The following is a 23307-nucleotide window of genomic DNA, read 5'->3' as shown; positions in this document are numbered from 1 at the left end:
ATGGGATTCCTTACTAATCTCCCATTTGCATATCGTTTTTGCAATAGTTATTTTCGTATCTTTTTTGACATGTAAAGGAACGAGAAATCACGACGATAGAGCTTCCAAAATTCTCTCACTATCGTCCCAGAGAAATAGGTATATTTCTTTTGCCTTCTTGGTACGTTCTAGCAGATATTTTTGCTGATGGCTTGTCGTTAGGCTCACAGGTCCCTTTTAGAATACTTTCGAGTTATCAATAAATATTAAGTTTATGTTCCCTTCTCATGATATAATCATTAACTTACTCACAACCGTAAATAAATCTTTTACGATTTTAAACGGTTTTTGAAGATCAAAATGTTTTTATCGCAAACTTTTTGGCGTTCTTCATGTTTCCGCTAGATTAGTATTACAATTGGATTTACATATCCTATTGAATTAAAATGAGCATAAAATTAGCAAAACGTGATGATTGAATGGCCCGCATAAAACAATGACAGGCAAATAGCTTCTTCATTATCCATTCAAATAATAAATATTTTATATAAGGAAATTGAGCATTTTGCAAATTGTATACTAATATTTTGTGTCTCATCGACTAATATAATAAAAACCGATTCGAATTGGAGGAATCATGTGGTGAACCGGTTTCAATTTTTTTTGTGGTTTAAAAACAATCTTTTGAAACATTTTTTATTTCGAACAAAAATAAAGACAAAGACATTGCTAAACTATTATATTGCATGGATATTATTTAAATGAACCGAATATCTGGAACGTCAACGTCATCCAAATGTCTCTGGTTTTCTTTTCTTATGACCAATTTTTTTTTTTATTTATATTTTAGGCGAATGACGTAAACTTAAATTTGAATGGAGACTCTGTGGCTTGTTTAATTAGGAAAGCACGATGGACTGTGTATTTGCGTCAACAATGTTACGATTCTGTAAAATGAGTTTGCAATAAAATTATGTTGATTTCATTGGCAAATATGTAATTTTGTAAAGTTAATATCTGTGCATTGAACTGAACATAAAATCTTTATTCGGCTCTTTGTTTCGTTTATGATCATTTAATATTCACAAGTCACCGCCTGTAAGTAAATCAATGCTTCCCTTAAAGCATCCATTAAAATCGGAGATTTAACTACAGTGTAAATCAGTTTAAGTGTGGACGATTTCGTCGTATTGATTCAGGCAATTAACGGTTTTTTTTAAGGAAGAAGACGATAATTACGAGGACAATTAAATAACAATTAATATGACGCAGGTGACTTATAAAAACAGATGATCGTCATCATGGTCACTAACCTTTGAAGGGGTTTGACTTGAGAAATGCAGAGAAGAAAATTTGTTTGATTAAAAAAACAATTAATGGAAGCTGAGACTACAAACTTTCATCTAAATATTTGATAACAACGTCTAAGCCGCCGCTCTTTACGTTTACTGACTTAGCCAATCAATTTGAAAATGATCACAGACTAAATATAAATTTTAATCAATCAACAAAAGAGACTTGCATACAAATTATTTAATTATTTTTATTTGATTTTAATTTTTAATTTTTTTTTACTTCGTTTGCTTCTTAAATAAATATTTATTTTTGAATTTAATGATGGTGTTGTTAGACTTTTTTATAACCAATTTAGAATTTGATTTACATTCTACGCCGCGATACGAACCGAGACAGACATACACACACACTGGAAATTATATTTTTAAATTCTTATGTAATAAAAATTAGTCTTAATTTACATACAAATTATTATTTCTTTTGTGATTTTTCTCGTTCGGCTATTTGTTTTTCTATTAATTTTTATTGACTGATAGAAATTTTTTTTTAGTTTTTATTTTAAATCAATGATGTGAAACCGTGTATAATCCATGGAAACGTCAAAGTGAGATGGATACGCTATAAACGTTTCAGAGCTTAGACATTTAATTTTATTTAAATTTTTTTTTTAATTATTGGATTTGACTGAGGAGAGATCTTTTATGATGTTTTTTAGTGGGATAAGTTTGGGTAGAGGGAGGAACTCAAGGACAAGTACTTAATAGCAACACCTTATTATTTATGAGTATGATCAGAAAAACTTTAATTGGGGAAAATATCTTGCATTATTTAACGAACGTACTTTTATAACAAATGGAAGCTGAAGAAAACGATTATTTGATCAAATAAAGCTACTGCCCTAATGAACAACCCTCTCAATTAGTTAAACATGCAGATCTATCCCATGCTGAACTATTATTCGTAAAGCATTTGATACCAAATCCATTACTTCATCAGTTTTTCCAGACAATTTACTATTTTCAAAAAAATTATGAAGTGAAGGCGAAGAATTTTGGTTTGTTTCTTCAGTTTGTTCTCTACAAAAAAATCTAGGACACGCCTTCTGGCTCTATCATGTTAGTTTTACTATTTATCATCTAGTAAAACTATGAAGAATACAATTTTGATGAAGTCGCTAGAAAAAACATTATTTGGAGAACGTCAAAGTTCACCCATTTTCCAGATTTGATGGGTGTGAAAAATCAACTCCATTTCTATCTGTTACGGTGGGTATGGTCGTGTGGGTTGATAATGGATATGGCCCCCAGCCACTCAGAGCGCTTCAAAAATTTCAGTTTTTTAGAGGTTTTTCACTTGTTGCGGGACTGGGCGGGTCGGACATCGGCGTTTTTGGTCAACAATATTCCCCTCAACGACCTTCATAAACGTACACAATTTGACTTTATTCACGATTTTTACGACAACTCCGGAGAAAATTTTGCTAAGTGGACATGTCAGCCTAACAAAATTTTTTCGTTTGAGCTATAGCTCGTTGGGATCGCCGTCGGCTTGTTCGAAGTTTTTGCGAATTGACTCCTTAAGACACTAAGATACGACCCAAAAAAAATCATTTGGCTCAAAGATGGATTTTACTGTATCAGTGGAATTAGTTTAAAAGCGAAATATGTGACTGAAAAGCATTGGTAAAGGTGAAGACTTAAGGTCGTAGGGTCCAATGGTTCGGATACAGCACAATTTTGTTAACATAAAGAAATTATTCGACCAAATGAAGCAAACAAAAGTCTGAAAACGGAAGAACAATATTTTTATGACAGAATTCTCAGACACATTTATGACAGCGAATAAAATGGTAATCATAAAAGTATTGATCATTAGTCACTAAATTGACTTCCCAAGTAACGTAAGTTAGTAAGCAATTCGATTAGACATAGTGACGCTTTAGCAATAAATTTACTTGGTAGGAAACTTTTTCAGACAAGACACCTATAGTCAGTGACTAATTAACCAAATTGACCATTAAGTTCATCCATAAATCACGGACCTATACACACACGCAATTAATACCAATACATTATCAAGAAGATTTGATAACAAAATGTGAAAAACTGAAATATCAATGAGTGTGACTTTATGTCTGTTGCAAGTAGATTTCAAGGTTTCTGAATAAATTATCATAAAAATCGATTTATTGACACAAAGTTTACTACTTTTTTTCTGTATTTAAAATCATGTAAGTAAGCAACGTTGGTAAAATGTGATTTGATCTTTTGCATCACACACGAAACGTCTAATCGAATCAACAATCGCGAAGAATGATGGTTTAGATAACTTGGTATATAGCAGCTACAGTCAGTATACAATTCATTGATTTATATGTCAATTCGATTTACTTATGCAGACCAAGCTAATACAGTGTTATACAGCCATCATCATTTTGGAATTATTAGTTTGATGAGAACTAAGTTATGTCTGCGATTACCGGCATGTGTTTATGATTAGATTATTACTCCGCCTCTTCAAACGTAAAGAACACGTCTGATTAATAATTCCAAAACAGCAAAATCGATGTTGAATGTAAATTTGGTTGCTACAAGCATATACCACCGAACCATTCGGAATAACATTTCGTTTCCTCTTCTTAGTAAATAGTTATTTATGTCACCCAGTGGTAATAGTACACATTACATAAGTGGTTCAAAATTTTTATTTTGACGAGTAGGAACTAAGGATAAAAAGATAAAAATTTGAGTTTTCGTGTGAATTTTGTTGATCCAAGGCAAAGATGAGATCAAAAAGAACACGAAAACGATACTTTTCATTTCAATCTGGATTTATGTTGAGGACGTCGAAAGTAGTGTGGCATGGAAAATCAAACAAAGAATTTCCGTTAGACCGATCATTTCAAATAATAATTGACAAAATTCTCAAATTTCAACTATAAAATGAAATTTACCGTAAATGCTTTTTACTCGGAGTCGTAGGACAAGTGTGTGACAGTACGCATCTTGTGCCTAAAATAGCATTTATCACCGAGTTGCATAAAACGTTTTTCTCAAAAAGCAAACGAAAATTTTATTTTCCTTCACTGAATCGAGAAAAGAACATTTCTCTGCTACATCAACTTCACCACAGATGACATGAACCGAAAATGACATGACATAATAACGAATTTAGGTCGTTTTGAATATTGATTAGCTTTCGATTAGATATGTGAGTCAATAATCTTACTTTTGTAGATGAAGAAAAGAAAACAGGTTGATTATATGAAGAATTGGGTATGACACCAAATTGACACGACTCACTTGATTTTCGAAGTGATAAATTTTAAATGTTTGCAAATTAGATTAACGGCGCTGTTTTATTGAATCGATTTTTTTTTCTGCGTTTCTGCGAAGTAAGTCTATTCATATTGAGCAATTATTTTATTTCGTTTTGTCGTCTGACACACTCGAATATAAGGTGTCTCGACAAGGTGTTATACAACCGTTTTTATTTGAAATATAAAAATATTTCTAAATCAAAATTTACTGGAACACACTTTTCGGTTACATGATGCTTGATTTGAAATATCTTTAGCTAATGGCAATATGGCAACATTTAACCGAAATCAAAATGAATGCAACAATTCCACACAATTCCACTTAGTCTTTGATACTCTTCCTTTTGAATTTAACATAAACAACTCGAAAGTCAATTAAATGAATGAACTTTTACACGGAGTGACTTCTAAGATCGATAGCTTTTCAAGTAAATATAATTGCCACATTCGTTGAGTCATTAAATCTCGAAAAATAAATTTTCGTCTTCCATTTGGTATTTTATATGCCTTGAAAGACTTAATAATAATCGTGTGTTACCCGACCGATAAACACAAAATCATGATCTGTCTATCTTCAACGATCTAACATTATCACATTTATTCAAATAAATTTTTTCAAACCAAAAAAAACGACTGAGTCGATTTGCATCGAGTTCAACCTTATTAGTTTTCATGTCTCAACGTTTATCGATTTCATTAATATCAAATTAATATGTAAAAACCATCTTCTTCTACATATCATAACCTTCAACCTACTAAGTGTTGTGGTGTTTAGACGTTATTTTCTTTGGAATAAAAAATTGCAATATTCCCTTTCACTTAAAAAACGGTTACGTTACTTGCATTGAGTGTGTAGAGTCGAGATGTACGTATTTATACACACAGCTTTATTTATGATATCAACCTACTTAATGGAAAGATTTATAAGACTCCTCGTTTTCGTTTAAATGTTTCAAAATTGAATTTTTGTTTTTTTACAATAATTAAAGCTCATCATGTTTTAACACGATCATCCATGGCCGATGGTGTGTAGTGTATGCACAAGAGAGTGATAAAAAAAGCAACACACCGAGACTGTAAATATCAAATGTTCATCCGTTTAGACCGTGTGAAATAAATAATTTGTGTAAATTATTGGTTTGAGAATTATTTGCAATTAGTTTTGCATTTCGTTGGAATTTCAGTTCGTCTACAAAATGATAGTGGAGAAATATTTACGAACAAATTGAATAGATGGCGATGTCAGACACAGTCATTTGGAACGTTGCGTTGTAAGAGTTAAATAGCCCGTCAAGCTATAGGCTCAAAATCTATAATAAAAAACATTTTTTTCTTCTTCAAATTACCACAAATGACCATGAACGAGCTGTTGTACAATTCATTTTTTTTCGGTAAATTCCCAAAATTAAAAGTTGAATGCAGACCGATTTCAATAAAGAGACGATTCGGTTGCATTATTCAAACCATTTAGAAATCAAAATATATTTTTTTTTGATGAAATGATTGACTTCGATTGACTTAGCCGTTACTCAGAACGACATAATTTCGAAATGCACAGAGACAAGACGAGGCCATTGTAAGATCACAATTTCCCATTAACGGTTCACGTACAACCATTTATAAGCATCAAAAAATTTGATATTGATAAATGGTTTAACATGAAATTTTTAGCCAATATTTCAGATATTTTATTATGATCACGACATTACGCAGCTTAAAATAATTTTTATTTTTTTACTTTGCATTTAAAAATATTTAATTTTCTGCAATAATCATGAAATTGGATCACACAAACACATCACTCATTTGTGTACAAAACTAAAGATCTTGTGCTCAAAAAACCACATCGATTCCATTGCACAACATTTCATCATCAACATAGTTCGTGTCCTTTCACTGTGATGTGGAAAATCCATTAAATTCAAACTGATTACCCAGTGTGACACCCTCAATTACATTATTACAGAAATTAAAATTAATGCGAAAAATGTGGAAATTGGTATCACGTTTTGTCATAAATTATTTTGTGGTTTTATCGATTGCAATTTGACGCCATACAATATAGGTTTGAGTATTTTAGGTAAATTTTGCAGATTTTACTAGGCTGTGGAAGTTCTGTTAGAATCAAAAAAATCCAATTCGCAATCATCATGTTATCATCTGACAACGGCGCCAACAAGAAACATAAACGTAGATATATAAAAATTTGAAGTAAAACCAAAGAAGTACAAGATTATGAGATACTAAAAACGAAGTAGTAGATTGACCCTTTATGTTGCGATACTCTTGCCGTTTATAAAATGTTACAGATAATGTCAACCGAATTTGTGTTTATATTGTGAATAGTGTGATTATGCCAGTGAACCAGCCGGTGAAACAAGTTAAACAAACTTATACACAAATTCGGTTATAACTATAGTTCATAGAAGAAACAAATTTCATTATTCTATCTATTAAATATTATCTCATTTATTAACCTTTGAGAAGCGGCAAGTCATCTGTTTTCCCGTTATAGATTAAAAGATGGATATTTCTGCAAACGTTTTTCTAATTACAAATTTTGTCCACCCTTTATGGCCTACGTGGATAATGCGTAATGGGACATGAAACGATGCGATGAAATTAAAGAAAGAAAAAGAAATTGCTCTACCGACACGTGAGCCTGCAAAAAAAAATCAGTCCGCTGAATTGAATCCAACCATGTCATATACGATCACCCACATAAGTGTGCAAATAATAATAATCTGAAACGATTGCATAACAATCGTAGAAGAAGTCACAGAAGAAGAAAAAACGTTAAGAAAAATAACCATAAACTTCTTGCATTACAAAATGTAACTTGTTCTGTTTCCGGTTTCGAAAGTAAAAGTAGGAAAAAAAAACGCGAAACTATTGCATGGTTCAGTGCAGAGGAAACTTACTTCTGATATTTTATTTCTACGGTGTGTTTTGTTGAAAACATTACTATATTTAAGATGGTTACACACAGCAGGTAGATGATAGTACATCCAGATTATAATGCCAATGTAGTTATGACGACATTCAAGTCTATGTTTATAGTATCCATTCAAACTGTAGAAGAGGCACAATAATATTTATGATCTTTTTAACAAGTTTTGTTATTGTTTCTCGATTTAAATTAAATTAATATCTCGCATTCATTGTTGCTGGAAGGTTTGACTGTGTCTTTCGTTTTAGGAGCCATTAAATAAAATTGGTTTAATGTTTTGAATGAAATCGAAATGAAATTTTACATTTTACTCCATTAAATTTATAGAACTATGTATACAAATGGTATATATATGTTACGTGACTAGCGACGTGATTAGTTTCATTTTCAATATAATTTTTTTTCCTCTCGTCAATATGTTATGTAACCGACATATCTATAGATTGTATACCAATGTATATGCTGTAGGAATGAGCACTTTGAAAATATAAACTCCAATAAATACACATGCATACAATTTCCATATGTGGGCATGACATGCGGTCTCTGTAGTTATTCTGCTGAATAAGCATTAAGTGTAGTAATTTTGTTGATTAATGTTATCGAGTTTGGATGTACCTGTACACCAATGTGAAATTATATAATGGAAATTATGGATTGCCATGACAGAGTGTATTTTCTCGATCGCTTAATTTTTTGTTAAACTTTTTTTTTATCGTTGATTGGAACGTTTAAAGTGAAATGTGTGTGAGAGAATCAAACCCGTTTTATACTCGCTTTTTATCAGCACTAATGAATGCCTTATTATTATAACTGTTCATTAATCTGCAGTAGCAAAGGGAGCATTTATCATTCATAGAAGAAAATGTTCGGTAACATGCATTATTGACTTACAGAATAGAAGTCTTCAAGGTTATTTCATTTCGGAAGTGACTAGAATTCTGTAAAATATCTCAATCGTTGTATATTGGTCACGATATTTTGAATACAAGAAGTAAAAGATTCTGATTGGAAAAATGCTGATTGGAAGCACCAAAATTAGTCGAAGAATAATTTGGAAGTTTTTCTGAAAATATCTTATCTCATGGCCTGGCCAGGTTATATCCGCTTACATCTGTGCGATATATGCGACCATAACCTGGCTTTATGTGCTTATGACAAAATAGTTGTTTTAGCTCGAATCGATAAATATCGAAAAAAAAGCGTGGGCGTAAAAACGGCTAATTGGCAGAACTGTAGAAAAGCAGGTAATATGAACAGGTATGCCCAGAAAATAGTTCATAAATGACATTATTTGAAACACCTACAATGCCGCCGTGTTACTCATCCTCCTATTTTTATTGGTCACTCTGTTCCACACATTAACATATGGATAAGTCACAGGGCACAAGATATGAATGTATGGAATCAAATAAATAAGAGGTTTGTAACACGGCGTCACTTTTAGGTGTTCTTGACTGTGTGCTGTGCGTCTGGAGGTTGATAATAATTCTGGAAAAATGCTTTCTCAATTGTAAGGGTTCTCCTTTAAGTGTTAATTATTGTTGGCTTGAGAGACGGTAATCTCAGACATAATCTCGTAATCATTCTAATTCCTGGTCGTTAGTGGAATGTGTTGTTGTATGAGTGAAAGTCATGGAAAGGTATTGTAGTCCTTGTTAGAATGAACAACTTTTTTTGCAAATCATTCGGGAGTATTGACACGCTTACACAAAACATAAGTTTTGATTTCTGTTCTTAACTTTCGTATTTTATTAACATTTCGACTGCCTTATCTCGAAAATAAATCTCACATTTCCGTATTCCACTGATTATTTATATACATCTTAATCGAACTGGTTTCCTTCGCATTCAGCAAAAATTGTGTGCACAAACACGTGGTCCTTTTATTGATAAATTTATGTTTTAAACTGAAAAGTAAAATAATTTTATTTTATGGCACGGATTTTATTAGCATGCAATAAAACTTCGCTGTAATGTGTCGAACGGAAAACTTGTACTTTTAAGTACGAATTTATAGACTGTCGTCAGTCGTCATGTATTTCACTAAATTAAAATCTAGTAATTAAGCGCCATTTAGCCATTTAAAAAATCGTAAAGGTGTTTAAAAGTCAATTATGTAACGAATTTACTTAATTCATAAATTTGGTGTAGATCAAAATAAGGAAATCATTTCTGTCGGACAATTTGATAAATGACAACTGTCATGCAAACTGCAATTTGCAAAAAGTAATAAATTCTGGAGGGTAATGGTTGAATGCAGTTCGAATTTCTGTTAATCATAATAGAGCTTGACAATGAATATGCATAATTAGTTAGTCCAACATCAAATAGTATTCGTTCAACCGATGAAGTAAAAGATTAAGTTTAAAGTACTTTTAAGAAAAGAGGCAACAGATTTAGTGTTCAGAACCAAGACTTTTTGGGAATCTAAATTCTAAAAATTTGAAAAATTCCGAACAATTCGGGAAAAGTTCCGAAAATTTCCGAAAGAAATTTCATAATTTTTACGGAATTCTGTCAGAATTGTCCAATAATAAGTCCTGATTCAGAACACGACACGCTTGCTGTGTCTAAGAGGTTCAATGAAACAACGAGTGATAATTCTAAGAAAAATAATTTGTCCGAGAAACAAGATTTTTGTGAAAGAAAATCTCGATTCTGTGGTCGATGGTTGATGTTCATTGGCGTAACATTGAATACACTTGGCATTTAGATTTATTCCTCTATTAATGTTAATGAACCAGCGATTAAAAAAACTATATTTTAATTCGAGCTTCTGATGAAAAAAAAAGACTTCACGTTAATTCATTGTAATTCAACCAATTCAACGCCACTTTTTAAACGTATATTACAAGAAAGAAAAGTGTTATTTAGTGCTTTTAATAGATAATACGTACATTCAATGGGAATGTAAATTTTCTTTTTATTATAATTATTTTGCCAAACTACTCACACAACGCGTTCTTGTCTCACAATTGGATAATTACATGCTGTGGCTGGGATTTATTTATTTTCTGAAGAAAAAAAATGATTTCCATACGAAACGGAGAGTTGAAAATTTTAATTTATTTTTTAACAAATTATGCAAATTATTAATAAAGTTGTTGATCAAGGTTTCTATCAATCGATTAATTGATTAAAATGTCTATAAGGCATTTCCGAGGAAATTCATCAAACAAACTTTTTTTTTCTTCGTCCGCAAAGAGTTGTACGGCGGTATTTTTGATATGAATGAATGCTTTAAGCGATTTTAGTGTATATATGAAGTACAGACGACCGAGGAGGTACACCTGTTATCTATTTCAGAATGAATTTTTTTGTGAACGTAGCTAGAGAATAAACGATTGACATTCACTTATCAATGAAATTCTCCATTGTTCTTAATTCTATTCGGGTAGATTTAAAATTGAGTGTTTTAAGAAAGAGAAATCGTGAGTCAAGACAGTCCCAGTTCGAGCTTCAGGCTTACGCAACATGAAGAGGATTACTTAGGAGACAGGGCTTGTAAAATTAACAAAAAATATTATCTTGGATTGGATCAGAGTGGGCAGGGTGAGTCCTAGCACTTAAGCCTCTTTTGGGCCTGACTAGTATCTAACTAGCGACGTCTGTGCCACTGCTTTGAATCTAATCCATGATTAGAATTTCATTTCGCAGCAGAAATCTCACTTATAAGTACTTCAAGAACTTGACTGGTTAATAAGTAGCAAAACGGCCAGTAGTTGAAAGTAACAACTGGCACTCAACTCTGAACACTGAACTGTTCGATGCACGATTTATTACCAATCAAATAGCGGAACAATTCTGATAAAACCAATTTTTACAACGGTTTTGGCTGAGTTTTTAATTCACTTTTCTTGACTCGCTAAATTACTTCATTTGCAAGATAACGATAAATTTAACATTTTTATACCAAATCAAAACCATTCACACTCACACCCAATTAAAATTAACGAAATAATTGTGTACTCACTCTAGATATGATAATACCAGCAATGCTAATGCGAATTCGTGGTCCTTTCAGAAGTCTGTATCGCAAATCAACACCATTCCAAAATGATACAAAATATCGTTTCACCTGAAAAAAGAAGAAGAAAAAATCAAAATCAAAATATTGCTTCTCGAACACGAAGGTGAACAACCTTCAAACAAAATTACAGATGCATCAGATAAAGGTGAAATGTAATTACATTTAATTTAGACTTTTTTCCTTATATCAAGCCAGGCCACAAATGACTTCATGCATCCAATTTATTTGCGATGTTTGCAGGCATATCTACACCTCTTATTGTCAATAAATCTTAAAATTATTCGTCTTGCATCGATATTACTGTTTTTGCGGTTATAATATCATGCAATGCCTTTAATCGAATTCGAATTAAGAAAATAAAACGGTTCTTTCGTTATGTCATGCCTGACGATGGCTGTGGTGTGTTCTTTTCCAGTACATGGAACGACCAGAACTTCTGATCAGATGGAGGAATTTTTAACATTGAAAAACGACAACAACTCTAACGAGAAATTGGTTACATTATTAGTAAGGTAGGGTTGAGTCTACGCTGATAAATCAATTCACAGTAGTGGTAGATCAGCCATCCAGAACAAAATGACAGCCTGAGTTCTTCCATAAATAAGCGATGTTCAGTGGACAAAATCTTTTATAGCTAAATGCTAAATAAATGAAGTACATGATTTCTTAAATTTCTTGAAAAATGATCAGATCAAAAGAAGTAACAGTGCTAACCCTTCTAAAGCTTTAACAATTTTTGTTTCTACTAGAGTTGAAAAAGAAGGAAATAAATATTTTTGGACTATTGATAAGAAAATCAAAGAATTTTTTACTATTTGCTCATTTTATAAACAGAAATCATAGAAACACCTCTGGAGTAAATATAACTCTATGAGAAAATGATAATTTCTTGAAGAAATAAATCAATAGAGATCTGTGCCAAAAGCAGATGCAAAGTGTAGTTTACTTTCAAACGTCATCCACATAGCCATAGGTTTGTTACAAGTAACTGTAAACACGAACTTTGACAACCCGAACAACGACAATTTCATCCACAGCAACGTCGCTTACGTGATATTTCATACAAATCGAGCAACGTCGCCTACGCGATTCACACAGAAATAATACTAAGGTTATAGTTCTGTGGATGAAATTTGACAATTCATATGGCCTTGGAACAAGCCGCAACACTTTTCCATACATTTCGTCCACATTTTGTTTGGTTATGTTGTGTGTGGATAACGATTGACATTTCGATCAAGGCTGTAAACTTTGGAGAGGTCACGCAGACCGCCATTTTATTGAATACGCGGGAACACACCACGTCTGATGATTTTTCATACAATCATCACAGTAGGTGAACTTTTGTATGAAACAGACCTATTAGAAGCGCCATCTTCCGTGAGATGTCATAATCTCTGATATATGCCCAAACGGCCCAAACGCATACACACCACACACACTCAAAAGCCAAGCACGAGTTGATTCTTGACTTGACACATTTTTTGTGAAAACAAACTTTAAATCAAAAATGTCGAACATAAAAGTTTGTGTTAAAATACGTCCGCTGAGCGAACGTGATGTTAAACTCAAAAAAGAAGAGCAATGGAAAGTGGCCGATAACAAATCGCTACAATGTGTGAACGTTTTGCATCCTTGTGAATTCACATTTGGTATAAAAAAAATTCCTCGAATCTTTGAAAAATAACCAAAAAATCGTTCCTTGCACACACTCCAAAATAGATCACATTTTCGGTACGAAGTGTCTCAATTATGAAGTGTACTTGTCGTTTGTGAAACCCATCGTTGATTCGTGTTTGATGGGTTTTAATGGTACGATACTCACGTATGGACCGACATCCGCTGGTGAGTTAGGTTTAAATGTTGTTGAAACGTTTACTCTAATTCGGCTCAACATGCCGTCAATGACGACCAACTTTAACCGAATTTCATTAAACAAAAAAAAAACATTTTTCAGGTAAAACCTTTACCATGCTCGGGACTGACATGGATCCCGGCGTAATACTTATTACAATTGAGCGTTTATTCAAAACGGGTGGATTCTTTTATCGCACAATTCGGTGGGATTTTACCTTCTCAATCAAACTGTTCATAAATCAATGTTGAAATGACTGTCGCTTTCAGATTCGGCTACATTGAAATTTACAAGGAAAAGATTTACGACCTCTTAAATGATCGTAAGCAAATTTTGATCGATCAGAACGACATTACGTTATCGAACGAAGAGATTGTCGTCGAAAGTTTTGAAAGAGCAGTGGAGATTTTGCTAAATGGCAGCTACAAACGAAAATCGGCAACAGAGGATGACAGCAAACTGTCCAGCATATCACATTCCATTTTCCGGATTGTAAGTGTAGCGATGATATTTTTCGTTCAGCACTCTCTCATCAACTCAATCTTCCAACACATTTTTTTCGTTCAGACCATTGAATCGGAAGACAAAACGAAAGGCAAAATGTTAGTCCGCCATTTGACATTTGTTCATGTAGCTGGATGTGAGCCGATGACTAAAATTCCCATATCAGATTCTTTGGAAGACGAGACCACTAAAAGTTTGTATTGGTTGAACGTTGTGATCAATGAATTGGACAAAGGCGAGAAGAACATCAATTTCAACAACTCCATCTTGACGGCGTTGCTTCGTGAATCGCTGACTGGCACATCGAATACGGCAATTATTTGCAACATAAGAGCGGATGAGGTCACGGAGACTGCATCAACATTGTTGTAAGCTATGCAATTCCTTTTGAATCATTAGTTCTACTTAGGTCATTTTTTTTGAAGATTTGTTAGCCGAGCGAGAAATGTCCGAACATTGCCAATGCGCAATGAAATGCACAATGTCCCACCAAGGTATACTTTAAAATTAGCTGCTATCGGATTCAGGTTTCATTTCAAAATTGGCAATTCGTCTTCTTAGGTGCTCCACACCTACCAATATCAAAATGACTCATGTGGACAATCAACTCAAAGAAATTGCTGAGTTAAAAGTCGAAAATTTGCTCTTACGCAAAGAACTGGAGGAGGTCAAAGCAACATTTGCAGCCCGAACGATATGGTTCGAAGAGCAGATGAAAAATGCTGAATTCGCTCAGCAAAAGATGGAGCATGAACAAATCGAAGTGAAAACGTCCTTCGAACGAATCAAAAGCGGCCTAAAATCAAAAATCCAAAATTTGATTTATTCGAACGGATACAGTCCGGTTAAATCGGAACCCTTACATCACTCTGCCGGAGATTCGTTACGTAATCTGAGCGAGTCGCCAACTCTTTCGCAAAATGGAAACTCAACGTTCAGTCGAAACGTTGGATTCTCACAACCAATTGAGACAGGTGCCCAAGCGGGAATCAAACGAAAGATTGAACGTTTGGCGAATGAGTGGACCAAAAATACTAAAGCGCAGAAATTGCATTGCAAAAAGACTGATGTAAGAAATGCGAATTGAAAACAGATTTTCCTTACGATTGATACTTGATCAACCTTTTCAGGTGGTGAAGCCGCCCACTGACCGGCTTAGACCACTTTTGATTGACGAAACGGGTGGGTGACTATTGCTAGCCTCTAGCCAGCGAAGCATCAATGAAATGGCTCAATCAAATTTTCTTATTCTTTTTGCAGAATCTCACACAACGACCGTACCAAACAGTCTCATTGGACGTGTAATTGGTACTAAAGGTGTACTTTTGAGATCGTTGATTATCGCAACTGGTGCCAGAATATCCATTTCAAAACGGAGCGGAGATTCAGACAGAATTATCACAATTAATGGTGATAAGTGTTCGGTTGGTAAGGCCGTGAGCATGATCCAGCAAATGTAAGTGTATTGATTTAGAAAACGACTAATTGACGATCCATAATATCGGGTAGCAAGCCTATCAAAGCTTTTTTTGGACAATTTATCGTTGCCAACAACAGATTGAACATTTCCAAAACTGTTTCACAAATTCTGTTTTCAACGCTATGAACATTTCATTTTCAGGCTCAAGAAAGATGACTGATTACAAAAGGATCCTCAAAACCGTTGCATCAATCTTACTTTTAACCCCATGACAATTTCATCATCTCAACAGGTTCAACACTAAGATGAATGCATTGATCGGACTGTAATAAAAAATTTCCTTTGTCCAATAATTTTGTACGAAACAATCAATAAAATTGATTTAAAAAAAAATTGAATTGTGACTTCGCCTCTCCAGATGAGGAGTTACATGGAGATCTGACGACAACTAAGACAAAGTCTCGGTAGCTCCTTATTAGCAACTCATTTTCTAGTAGTACCTCTAAAATTTATAAGAATGAACGAGTCTCGCTGGAGCGAGTTTACAACAGTTGTGTGATGTTCAATGCTACTTATGGCACTAGCAATAAGCCTGGTGGCGGCACTGAATATAATAAGTCATGAGCTTGAACTAAACACAAATGTTTAGCCGCTATGAACATTGCACATTTATTTAAGGGACAAAAAAGAGGAATGGTGATTCAAATCAAACAACATGAAATCGAGTGGCGGATATTAATTGGTCTTTGACAAGAGATTTTCAGAAAAAAAATTCTCTAAGGATGTTCAACGATTTTCCGAGGAATTTCCTTATAGTTTTCGCTGGATTTCCATCAAATTATAGTTTTCTTTTTGGTGTTCCAACGATTTTTTTTAGTTTTCTAAGGATTTTTTTAGAATTTTCCTCGAATTTTCTCTTGAAAGGATTTTCTAATTTTCAAAAATATTTAAAGGTGATTTTTCAATAGACAGAAGATTTTCAAATTTGTGAGCCCCTCAGATGAAATTTTCATCATATATCCCAATGGACGCGTTAAATCAATGCACTTCAAGCAAAAGTGGTACTCTAAATAGGGTACTGAAACTTGACAGTGCTCCATACAAAATGTTACACGGTTAAAAGAGTGGGGATAAAATTTCATACAAAATAGTACTCTTTATTTGGCAGCTGTCAATAATAGCGCTTGAAGTGCGTTGGGTAAAGGTAAAATATCCTTCAAATAGATCTGAAGCATTAAATCTTTGAAGCGTAAAAGCGACATCTCCCGAGAGACGACACGACCTATGTCAAAGACAATCATTATTATCATCATCATTATCTAGACGTCTGAAATGGCAGTTGTTTCTTCATTCAAACTCCAAACTGATAAAAATGTCGAACATAAAAGTTTGTGTTAAAATACGTCCGCTGAGCGAACGTGATGTTAAACTCAAAAAAGAAGAGCAATGGAAAGTGGCCGATAAAAAATCGCTACAATGTGTGAACGTCTTTCATCCTTGTGAATTCACATTTGGTACAAAAAGAAATGTCTTTAAATCTGTAAAAAATAACCAAAACAATCGTTCCTTGCACACTCCAAAATAGATCACATATTCGGTACGAAGAGTCTCAATTACGAAGTGTACTTGTTGATTGTGAGACCCGTAGTCGAGTCATGTTTGATGGGTTTCAATGGTACGATAATAACGTATGGGCAGGCATCCGCAGGTATGCTAGGTTTTCGATATCGTTTTAGACACTCTTATTCGGCACATAAATAAACAAATCGGCACAGGGTGATGATCAACATCTTTATGCGAGTTTCATTAACGAATTCTTGAAAAAATGATTTTCAGGCAAAAACTATACCATGCTTGGTACTGACATGGATCCCGGCATCGTATTGATTACAATTGAGCGTTTATTCAAAACGGGTGGATTTTTTCGTCGAACAATTCGGTGGGATACAACGTCTTAATCAACGTGAACAATGATGAATTGACCTTTTTCAGATTTGGCTACGTTGAGATTTACAAAGAGAAGATCTACGACCTGTTAAACGATCGAAAGCCGGCTTGGATCGATAAACACAATTTTGACTTTATGTTATCGAACGATGAGATTGTTGTCGAAAATTTCGAAAAAGCCGTGGAGATGTTGCGTAACGTTCGTAAATTGTCCAGTACATCACATTCCATTTTGCGGATTGTAAGTGTAGCGAGGATCTTATCAACTCAATCTACGAATACGTTTTTTTCCCTCAGACCATTGAATCGGAAGACAAAACAAAAGGCAAAATGCTAATCAGCCATTTGATATTTGTTCATGTAGCTGGATGTGATCCGATGACTGAAGTTCCTCTATCAGATTCTTTGGATGACGAGAGCACCAAAAGTTTGTATTGGTTCAACGTTGTGGTCAATGGACTGCACAAAGGCGAGAAGAACATCAATTTCAACAATTCAGTCTTGACTACGTTGCTTCGTGAATCGCTAACTGGCACATCGAATACGGCAATTATTTGCAACATACGACCAGATGTTGTCGAGGAGACAATTTCCACGCTAAAGTGAGTCATTAAATTACTTTTGAATCAATCTCACGATTTAACGAACCCTCGTTTCAAGATTTGTTAGCCGAGCGAAAAATGTCCGAACATTGCCTATATGCAATGAAATGAGCAATGTCCCAGCAAGGTACTTTAAAACTGACTGCTTTTGTATTCGAGTCTGTTTTATTTCAATTATAATGTGCCTCTGCAGATGCTCCACACCCGTCAGTACCAATTTGACTCATGTGGAACATCAACTGATAGAAATTGCAAATACAAAAATCGAAAATTTGCTCTTACGCAAAGAACTGGAGGATGTCAAAGCGGCGTTTGCAGCCAAAACGACATGGTTTGAAGAGCAGATGAAAGGTGCTGAACTTTCTCGACAAAAGCTGGAGCTTGCACAAATCGAAGAGAAGAAATCACTGGAACGCATCCAAAACCGTCTGAACACAAAAATCAAAATGTTGACTGACTCGAATGAATATCTTACGGGCAAACTGGAAGGGCTACAGCAGGACAGTTCTGCCCATTCGTTTCGTAATGCATCCGAGTCGCTGACTCCTTCGCAAAATGAAAACTCAACGTTGACTAGAAGCTGCGCTGAGAACTTGGAGAAACACGAGAAGCACCAACTCGACACCGTCGCCAAAGCATGTCCCAAACGACAGATTGATGATTTGGCGAGTGAGTGGACAAACAATGGTAGAGCACGTAAATATGAAGGGCCATACCGAAAGGCTGATGTAAGAAACGGAAAAATGAAAACAGATTTTCGGTGCGTTACTTGATCAATCTTTTCAGTCGAAGCCGAACACTGAGCTGATTAGACCACTCATGAGTGACGAGACGGGTGAGTGATGCTATTAAATTACTTTTTTCTGGACATTAAGCCAGGCTTAATCAAAATCTTATTTTTGTAGAAACACGTACAGTGGCCGTACCAAATTATCGGATTGGATGTGTAATTGGTGTTGGAGGTGTCAAAATGAAATCGTTGATACGTGCAACTGGTGCCAGAATATCTGTTTCACGATACAGCAGAGATTCAGCCAGAATGGTTACAATTAATGGTAACACGAGATCAGTGTGCATGGCCGTGGATATGATCCAGCAAATGTAAGTTGAAAACTGGTTTATCCTTAATATAGGAGATTCGCTTTAGCGTGGAAGTTTAATGACAGAAATTCTATTTCTAAAGCCACAACATTTCATCTTCCCAACAGGCTCAAATACGACGACTGAATAGAAGAGTATCAACCGGACTTGGGTCATTGTGTAAATTTTTTTCTTTTTCTTTTCGTTCAATATTTTTTTGTTAGTAACAATGAATAAAATTGCGTCAAAAAATAATTTTGGACTGATTTGCGGACCAAAGGTAAATTTCGATAGCGGCCTTATTGGCAACACATTTTCGACAGTTACTCACAACATCTTTTGCGAGTGTTGAATGTTGAATATTTCCAGATCTAACGGTAGTGAATGTACACATTGTGCAGTACATAACTTGTGATAGGTAAGACCATAAAATGTGTCCAATTGAAAGTACTGCACTAGAGAGAGTATATTGAACTTTTGAAGAGTAAGTGTTGATTCTCAATTCTCATTTGATTTTAAAACCAAAATTTGGTTCTTATCATAAGTACTTACATAGTCTCAATGAAAAAACGAACAGTCTACGTTGGAGTCAAGATGTGCCATAAATGTTGCGAATAAATTTCAAGTTCTAAGTCAGAATAATGCATGAACGATCTTCAGATTTTCTGAAGAAAGACTTTTTTCCTTAAGGGCAATGGAATCAACGGGAAAGGCGTTGTCAGGCTATTATTTACACTGTACATCGTTGCACTTGTACGAGACAAATATTGAAAATAGTATTTCAAATCACACAAGATTATGATTTGTCTCAATGGAACCGGTAGAAAATTAAACAAATTGAATTCAACTTTTACAGAATTTCTTTGAAGTGTTGAGTATTCACATAGTCCTGCTAAAGTATTCATGAAGTGGACGTAATTTGAACCCCGATTGAATTTCGAAATCGCAGAAAACTTCTTTCGTTAGAAAAATGTTTAAAAACCATCGTGACAACAACTTATCTATGAATATCAAGTTTATACCGTAGTGCACATCATTCGTTCAGCTAAAATTCAGTCATTCTTCACTCTCCCTCTGCCAAGTCCAAAACAAACAATTTTTGAAACACATAAAAGCGCCATCTTCCGTAAAACGACACGATCCAATTCATATCCGACACGATCCCTAAATAAGTACGCAACTACACACAGCGATCGAATTGACGCCTAAAATGGCAGTTGTTTTCTTCATTCAATTCCTGAAATTTTCACAAAAATGTCGAACATAAAAGTTTATGTTAAAATCCATCCACTGAGTCAACGTGACCCAAAATCGAAAAAAGAAGAGCAATGGAAAGTGACCGATAAACACTCGCTGCAATGCATGAACATCGCGCATCCGTGTAAATTTACATTCGGTATGAAAAAAAAATCAATTTTTTGATTGGACGCGTGAGTTGTTTAACGGAAACAAGACCAATTTCTCAATTCGAAAACAGATCACGTATTTGGCACGAAATCCCCCAATTATGAAATGTACTTATCGATTGTGAAGCCCATCTTCGAGTCATGTTTGATTGGGTTTAATGGTGCAATAATCACCTACGGTTCGTCATCAGCAGGTAAGTTTTACAATCCTACGCAAGTCAATCGCTTGTAGAGTAGAGACATTTCTATTCACACACCCTACAAATATTGTGTCTCATTAATCGTACTCGTCCCATTGTTCGTACATTTGCTGACTTTTTCCCATTACAAATCCTTTTCAAGGGAAAAACTACACAATGCTTGGGACAAATATGGATCCTGGTATTCTTCTGGCTACAATTGAGCAATTATTTATAAAGATTGGCGGATCTCCTCATCACACGATCAGGTGCAATTTCTCGTTCAATTTGGTTCGGTGAAAAATGTTGAAATGACAATCTCTTCCAGATTTGGCTACATTGAAATTTACAAGGAACAGATCTGCGACCTGCTGAACGATCGCAAACCGGTTTGGATCGATCAAAATAAGAAATTTGACTTTATGTTATCGAACGATGAGATTGTTGTCGAAAATTTTGAAAAAGCTGCGGAGATTGCGTTCAACGGAAGCTTTAAACGAAAATCAGCAAAGGATGATGGCAGCAAATTGTCGAGTCTATCACATTCAATTTTTCGAATTGTAAGTTTGGCGGGATGTTCGGACATTACGGTCATGGCTTTAAAACATTTTCTTCTTCCTTAGACAATCGAGTCCGAAGACAAAACGAATGGCAACGTACAAATCAGCTGTTTGAGATTTGTTCATGTAGCTGGTGGTGAACTGATGACTGAAGTTCCCTTATCAGATACCATGGAATCCGTGAGCAACAAGAGTTTGTATTGGTTTAACGTTGTGATCGAAGGACTGAATAAAGGCGAGAAGAACATCAATTTCAACAACTCCGTCTTGACGGCGTTGCTTCGTGAACCGCTGACTGGCAAATCGAATACGGCGATTATTTGTAGCATAAGACCAGATGATGTCGAGGAGACTATTTCCACGTTGAGGTGAGTCATTGAGTGCGTCCTTTTGATATGCTCGTTCGATTTAACGAATCGTTTTTTCAAGATTTATTATCCAAGCCAAAAATATCCGAACGTTGCCAATGCGTAATGAAATGTACAACGTCCGAACAAGGTAGTTTCAAACCGATTCCGGATTAAAGGTTTCAATTTTTAATATTTTCAATTTTACTAGCTTCTCTCCAGCGTCAGCTAACGAAGCTAACTATAGCCAATTAATTCATCTCGATAATCCACTCAAACAAATTGCGAACCTGAAAGTGGAAAATTTACTCCTACGCCATGATCTCGAGGAAGAAAGGGCAGCTGCTGCAGTGAGGAAAAAATGGTTTGGAGAGCAAATGAAAAGCGCTGAATTTGCTTATCTAAAATTAGAGCACGCCCTGTCGGAGCAACAGCGAATCCAAAGCGGACTGGAACTCAAAATTGAGCATCTGACTGACTCGAACGAACAATTGCTGGCGAAATTGGACGAATTAAATAACGGAACTTCGGTATATACCCACAAACCGAGTGAGTCTGTAGTCCTTCGCAAGAATGGAACCTCAAATTTGATGAGAGAAAGCGCTAAATCCGTGGATAAACATCACCTTCACAATGAAATCGCAACAGGAACGAAACGAAAGAATAGAGAGAGTTCAGAGAGTGATTGGTCGGAAACCAGCAAAACGCAGAAATGTGAATTGAATTGCGATAAAGCTGATGTGAGAAATAGAAAATTGAAACCATCTTTTCTTTGATCTTAGTGACTCTTTGCAGGTGGATCCATCACCATCCACTGGTTATACTAGAGTCCGCAACCGTGACAAGTCAGGTGGGCGTCGCAATCACATATTGTCAGACATTTTAATTGTTAATCAGAACAATTAAATTCTACAGAAACGTGTACAATTACCGTACGAAATGCTTTAGTTGGACGTTTAATGGGACGTGGTGGGTCTATAGTGAATAACATACGTAATGTTACTGGTGCATCGATAAAATTTTCCGAACGGAATGGAGAGCCCGTCAGAAATGTTACAGTCAATGGTAACTCGTGCGCAGTTACTAAGGCCGTAGACATGATCAAGGAACGGTAAGCGTGCAATTTGCATTGAATTTTGTTGATATCTGGTAGCAGAGCGAGGTGAATTCATTTTTTTCAGTCTATGTCTGGTTATAATCAGTCTATCAGTGTCTGGTTATAATCAGTCTATCTCTTTACTGGAAACTAGTAATAGAAAAAGTAGGAGATGTCTAATAAATGTGGTCAAGTTTTGAATTTATTGGAACTGCGATGATTCAACGATCACTCTTTCAATGTCTAATCCACAGCACCATTTCGATACTGTTAAAGTCATTGTGAGGCATAAATGTTACCTCTTTGATTGCTATAGATGTTAGGAAGATTTTGAGAGGAAAACACTTCGCGAGTCCACAGAAGAATTAGCAAAAAGAATGTATCTAAATTGTTTTACGGTTCCATTTTTAACGCCATCAAAATTTTTCAACAGGCTGGAACTCGACAATTGAATCAACAAAGATCAGCTGGATGGTATTGGCTAAAAAGTCTTCCAAATTTTTTACGTGTCAGAGAAAACATTTTTTTTTGGTATAATGTTGGTTGACATTCGATGAAATAAATAAATTTCGACCAAAGAAAAATCGAATTAAAATTTGACTTTGCTTTTATAGATGGAGAACCATCGAGACATCGATAAAATTTGGTCGAAGTGGAGTCGGAAAGCTTAAAATGTAGAGATAACTATTACTTTAGAGTTGGTCTAGTGTCATAAAAATAATCAAAAAAATCTC

The 23307-nt window shown here is 34.8% G+C and overlaps 2 protein-coding genes across 14 annotated transcripts in view; one reads left to right on the top strand and one right to left on the bottom strand.

Moving 5' to 3' along the window:
* Positions 1–23307, bottom strand: part of LOC119071619 (venom metalloproteinase 3) — an 86149-nt gene that overhangs the window by 15989 nt on the left and 46853 nt on the right. For all 10 annotated transcript variants that reach the window (XM_037176564.1, XM_037176559.1, XM_037176568.1 and 7 more), the window contains exon 8: positions 11521–11625. In XM_037176564.1, coding sequence (XP_037032459.1) covers positions 11521–11625 — 105 coding nt within the window. The remainder of the gene's footprint in view (positions 1–11520; positions 11626–23307) is intronic.
* LOC119071620 (kinesin-related protein 13-like) lies at positions 12993–23158 on the top strand. Of its 4 annotated transcripts, XM_037176570.1 has the most exons (11): positions 12994–13181; positions 20334–20381; positions 20463–20585; positions 20734–20839; positions 20899–21130; positions 21194–21498; positions 21560–21628; positions 21689–22217; positions 22273–22327; positions 22393–22588; positions 23007–23158. In XM_037176570.1, the coding sequence occupies exons 1-11, from the start codon at positions 13088–13090 to the stop codon at positions 23023–23025; spliced, it is 1776 nt and encodes a 591-aa protein (XP_037032465.1). In that variant the 5' UTR covers positions 12994–13087; the 3' UTR covers positions 23026–23158. The 4 variants fall into 4 exon arrangements, with proteins under 4 accessions (XP_037032467.1, XP_037032465.1, XP_037032466.1 ...); XM_037176572.1 differs by lacking the exons at positions 20334–20381; positions 20463–20585; positions 20734–20839; ... (5 more) ...; positions 22393–22588; positions 23007–23158 and adding exons at positions 16942–17064; positions 17193–17295; positions 17349–17544; ... (4 more) ...; positions 18811–19006; positions 19114–19202 and having other exon boundaries at positions 12993–13229; XM_037176571.1 differs by lacking the exons at positions 20334–20381; positions 20463–20585; positions 20734–20839; ... (5 more) ...; positions 22393–22588; positions 23007–23158 and adding exons at positions 13300–13422; positions 13535–13637; positions 13702–13924; ... (4 more) ...; positions 15197–15392; positions 15558–15671 and having other exon boundaries at positions 12997–13229.

This window comes from Bradysia coprophila (assembly GCF_014529535.1).
Source record: "Bradysia coprophila strain Holo2 chromosome IV unlocalized genomic scaffold, BU_Bcop_v1 contig_5, whole genome shotgun sequence".
In the NCBI taxonomy this organism is placed as follows: Eukaryota; Metazoa; Arthropoda; class Insecta; order Diptera; family Sciaridae; genus Bradysia; species Bradysia coprophila.
This window is presented reverse-complemented; position numbering and strand designations above follow the sequence as displayed.